The following is a 5,193-nucleotide window of genomic DNA, read 5'->3' as shown; positions in this document are numbered from 1 at the left end:
GAAGTAGCAGCCGGCGGGAGCGCGAAGAGGGAGCCGACGCTCCGTGTCCCGATCGGCGCCTGAAGGGAGGCGGCATCCAGCGGCCTCGAGAGAAGTGCCGCGAGGGAGGCCGGCAGAAAACCGGTGGCGGTGGAGCCGGACGCAGCGGCGGACGTCATAGCAGTCGGGCGACGGCGACGGCGGGCGCGGCGGCGGCGGCGGCGGCGGCGGCGGCGGTGGTTTAGGGTTTTTAGGCGGAAGCGGACGTAACCTAGCGTGATACCATGTAAGACAATAGACTTTGGGGAGAACCGGCACAACCCTCTAGGGGTGGCCTATCACATATATATATAATGAGGTGGTATACAACGTTACAATATACACATGTGAGGACGTGGGCATAGCCCAGTGGTTGGGGGCGCATGATTGTAAACCTAACGACCAGAGTTCGATCTCTGTCAGAGACGAATTTCTGGAATTCTCATGAGGGATGCTTCTTCTATATCAATAAACTGTGGGTGCTAGTGCCCATGGAGTTTCATTTTTTTTTAATATACACATGTAAATACAGTCTAACAGGACATTATCATTAACAGTGGATGAAGGGAAGCATTGCCAGGAGCAAATCACAACTAGAGTAGGAAAAGTGAAAGGATAAAAGAAAGCAAAAACAGAGAGCCCAGTGGCAAAATCCTCCTCTCCTCTCATCTCACAGTAGGAAGTACGACGCCGACGAGTCATGAACCATAAATTGGTCCTCGAATCCTCGAAGTTCCCCTAACCAGTTGTGCTCACGCTCTTGTTCCCCTCTCGTCGGCCTCTTCCACTTTACTCCACTCCACTCTCCTCTCCCCACCCCAGCCCCGGCTCGCCTCGACAGCCGCCAGCCCGGCGCCAAAACACATAAAAATCCCAGTAGAATCCACACCCTCTCCCGCCCCGCCCCGCCCCGCTCCGGTCGCTCGCCATGCGCGCGCCGGCCGCTTCCCCTTGGCGTTACTAGATGGGCTCCTCCTCCCTCCTCCTCTTCCCCTCGTCCTCCTCCTCCGCCCCCCGCTCCTCTTATTCCCATGCCACCGCCTCCTCCCACTGCCACCTGCTCCCCTGCCCTCCCGACTTCCTCCTCCACCTCCACCTCCTAGACCACCGAGAGCAAGAACCCGCCGCCGCCGCCATGGTCCGCAAGCGCCCGGCGACCGACATGGACCTGCCCCCGCCGCGGCGCCACGTCACGGGGGACCTCTCGGACATGACCGCCGGACCGCCCGTGCTGTCGTCGGCCACCGCGCAGCTGCCCGCGCTGCCCTCCCAGCTGCTTCCGCCCTTCCAGCTCCAGCAGCAGCAGCAGCAGCAGCCCGTGGATCATATGGACGTCGCCGCCGCGCCGGCGCAGGCGGGCGAGGCGGCCAACACCACGGCGTTCGTGGACGGCATCATCCGGGACATCATCGGGAGCAGCGGCGCCGGGGTGTCCGTCGCGCAGCTCATCCACAACGTCCGCGAGATCATCCACCCCTGCAACCCCGGTCTGGCCTCGCTCCTCGAGCTCCGCCTCCGGTCCCTCCTCGCATCCGACCCCGCCCCGCCGCAGCAGCATCAGCATCAGCCCGCTCTCCTCCCTAACGCCCCAATGCCCATGGTGGCGCTCCCTCCCCCGCCTCCGGACAAGCGGCGCCGCGAGGAGGAGCGGGAGCCCAACAACCCGCCGCAGTCGCCCAAGCCTCCGTCCGCAGAGGAAGCCGCCGCGGCCGCAGCGGCGGCGGCGGCTGCCGCCTCCGCGGCGGTGAAGGAGCGGAAGGAGGGGCAGCGGCGGAAGCAGCGCGACGAGGAGGGGCTCCACTTGCTGACGCTGCTCCTGCAGTGCGCGGAGTCGGTGAACGCCGACAACCTGGACGAGGCCCAGACGGCGCTGCTGGAGATCGCGGAGCTGGCCACCCCCTTCGGCACCTCCACGCAGCGCGTGGCCGCCTACTTCGCGGAGGCCGTGTCGGCCCGCCTGGTCAGCTCCTGCCTGGGCCTCTACGCGCCGCTGCCCCACGCGTCCCCGGCGGCGTCCCGGCTGGTGAACGGCCGCGTGGCCGCGGCGTTCCAGGTGTTCAACGGCATCAGCCCCCTGGTGAAGTTCTCCCACTTCACGGCGAACCAGGCGATCCAGGAGGCGTTCGAGCGGGAGGAGCGCGTGCACATCATCGACCTGGACATCATGCAGGGGCTCCAGTGGCCGGGGCTGTTCCACATCCTGGCGTCCCGGCCCGGCGGCCCGCCGAGGGTGAGGCTGACCGGGCTGGGCGCCTCCATGGACGCCCTGGAGGCCACCGGGAAGCGGCTGTCGGATTTCGCCGACACGCTGGGCCTGCCCTTCGAGTTCTGCCCCGTGGCGGACAAGGCCGGGAATCTTGACCCGGAGAAGCTGGGCGTCACGCGGCGCGAGGCCGTCGCCGTCCACTGGCTGCACCATTCCCTCTACGACGTCACCGGCTCCGACTCCAACACGCTGTGTCTCATCAAGAGGTACTCTATCTTTGTGTCTGTGCGCTGTGCTACTCCTACTCTACGTCTACGCCATGCTGCTTCCAATGTCAAGTCTACCATGGAATCATGCATACTTTCCAGCCTGCATTTCCTTACCAATGTGACACCGTGACATACTAGTACCACCGTAGTACACATCAAGCAAGCATCAATGACAATGCGTTGATTTGGTTTAAGGTCAGGAGATGTAGTACTACGTAGTAGTACTAAAAAAACTGCTATTTGGGGCGCTAAAAGCTTGTCATTATGACCGGCTTGGCTTTTTTACTTTTTTAGGATTACTTTAGAAAGGTTTCAACTTTGGTGATCCGAGAAGTTGGAAAGATTTCTCGTCCATTTGGTTTGTACTAGATCGCTAAAAGGTTCTCATCATCATGACCAACTTTTCATCATCCTAAAAAGGTCCCAACTTTCTCGTTCCAAGTGCCACTCATGCTGATTCCACATTTAGCTGACGGAAATCACTGTCATCTACTACTAGTAGTAATCCATGTATGAACTATGATCCTGAGAATGGTTGATGATGTATGTCAAGGTTGGCGCCCAAGGTGGTGACGATGGTGGAGCAGGACCTGCGGCACACGGGGTCGTTCCTGGCGCGGTTCGTGGAGGCGATCCACTACTACTCGGCGCTGTTCGACTCGCTGGACGCCAGCTACGGCGAGGACAGCCCGGAGCGGCACGTCGTGGAGCAGCAGCTGCTGTCGCGGGAGATCCGCAACGTGCTGGCCGTGGGCGGGCCGTCGCGCACCGGCGACGTCAAGTTCGGCTGCTGGCGCGACAGCCTCGCCCGCTCCGGCTTCGGCGCCGCCTCGCTCGCCGGCAGCGCCGCCGCGCAGGCCGCGCTGCTCCTCGGCATGTTCCCCTCCGACGGCTACACGCTCGTCGAGGAGAACGGCGCCCTCAAGCTCGGCTGGAAGGACCTCACCCTGCTCACCGCCTCCGCATGGCGCCCCATGCACGCTAGAGCTTAATCCACTCTTGTTGTTAATTTCTGCTACGTCTTCTTACTTAATTAGAGTAGGAGCTTCTTGGTCCGCTTAGCTGCTCAAATTTGGTCGAAAAGGAAAAGAAAACATTCTGATCACTAATTGCTAGATCTTGTCACCACCACAGTGGTAGAGTAGGTGCTAATGCTCAATCAGCTTATATTCATGTGATCAACATTACTAGTACCATTTTGGCCAGCTCGGTGTCATTTTGTCATTTTGACCGACATGTCCATTCTGCATGAGTCAAAGCAATCTTTTCATGGTGGCCACTCACCTCATATCTTATTGCTTTGCCTCTAGTGGATATGTATGTACTGATTTACTTTAACATCGTTTTCACCTTTCACTCCATATATCAGGTCAGGTCGTTGGCTTTTCGCTAACTCCACATCTTAGCCAATGGGGTTGTGCACCGTCAGCTTGGACCCAGTGTCGCATTCCACTAGCTCACCATTCCCATCAGCCAAATCCCAGTGTGTAATTCTTTTTACTTTTCTTCTTGTCTCATGTCAGCTAAACTGGTTAATCTAATAAGAGCTTCTCAAAGCATGCCACGTCTGACATTGATGCCACGCGATGTGATCGGATGAGAATGCGGCACTGACCGACGCGACCTCTCGGGCGACGTCGCTTCGTTGTGGACGCAGCGTCCCGAGGAACCAACTTCGGTCGTTGCGGCTCATTGAAGCAGGCTGACCGTCCATTCGCTTGGCCTGGCCGGGGCTATTTAAGCTCATCGCCGGCATCGTCCACAATGTACTCTACACTCATCATCGCCATGCACCTCCTTCGCTCCCCTCTTCCTCTACGCGTCTGGCGATGGGAAGTCTTGGGCCTCGGCAGCGCTGATAGGCAGGTCTGGATCAGGGAGTAGGAGAGCGTGGCGATGCCGCCTTGCACTCCAGGGCCGTCTTGATCCTCGGTGGCCAGTTCCTCAACGAAGGAGAAGATCGTCATCTCCTCTGGTGACCAGGAGGGTCAACCAATACAGAGGCTTGTCCTCTTGCAGGACGCGGTTTATGCGGTGACGGATGCTGAGTACGAGGAGGAGATGGAGCTGATGCTCCGTCGGTCGCTCTTCCATGACCACGGCCCGGCGGTGCCACCGGAGCCGCTTCTTTGTGTCGTCAAGGTAGAGCAAACATCCCCTCCTCACTTTCACCCGCATCAAGGCGAAACAGTTGCCATCGCGTCAAGCAGGAGCAGCCGTCGGCGCCTCTCTGCCGCGTGAAGGAGGTGGTGTCGCCGCCGTACGAGGTCACCGACAAGTATATGGTAGATATTAGTTCACTAGATGAAATATCGTCCGATTTATGTAATTATTCAAGTTCGAAGAAAATTGCCTGGTCTGTATAAATTTGCACCATATTTTCTTCTAAAATTCTGTTCGAAATGAAACGAGACATTTGCTGCTATGGTTGGATGTCCAGCTTCCATGTCAATGTGCGTGGACTGGTCCCATCGATCCGTAAACGGATGCACTAGGATTCTAGGAAGGACTACCATCTCTCTTAAATGCTTCTTCCTAGTCACATTTCCACTGTGGGGTTATTTGCCAAATCTTAAAGCAATACACGGCCTTCAACATGTCATGATAAAAAATGGTCACTGCTCTTTATGGAGAGGGCTCGAGATCAGATGAGTAGAGAGAGTGATCTGTTGCCTCTGGCGAGTGCTATGAATGACAGTT

The 5,193-nt window shown here is 58.1% G+C and overlaps 1 protein-coding gene across 1 annotated transcript; it reads left to right on the top strand.

Moving 5' to 3' along the window:
• The first annotated feature begins 748 nt into the window (after nucleotides 1-748).
• Nucleotides 749-3,717, top strand: LOC123103137 (protein SCARECROW 2). The gene is made up of 2 exons (XM_044524633.1): nucleotides 749-2,490; nucleotides 3,047-3,717. Exons 1-2 carry the CDS (start codon nucleotides 983-985, stop codon nucleotides 3,483-3,485), a joined length of 1,947 nt encoding a protein of 648 aa, XP_044380568.1. The 5' UTR covers nucleotides 749-982; the 3' UTR covers nucleotides 3,486-3,717.
• The last annotated feature ends 1,476 nt before the right edge of the window (nucleotides 3,718-5,193 follow it).

The sequence above is a fragment of the Triticum aestivum genome, chromosome 5A (assembly GCF_018294505.1).
Source record: "Triticum aestivum cultivar Chinese Spring chromosome 5A, IWGSC CS RefSeq v2.1, whole genome shotgun sequence".
In the NCBI taxonomy this organism is placed as follows: Eukaryota; Viridiplantae; Streptophyta; class Magnoliopsida; order Poales; family Poaceae; genus Triticum; species Triticum aestivum.
The sequence above is the reverse complement of the archived record's forward strand: the minus strand, read 5'-3'. Positions and strand labels throughout refer to the sequence as shown.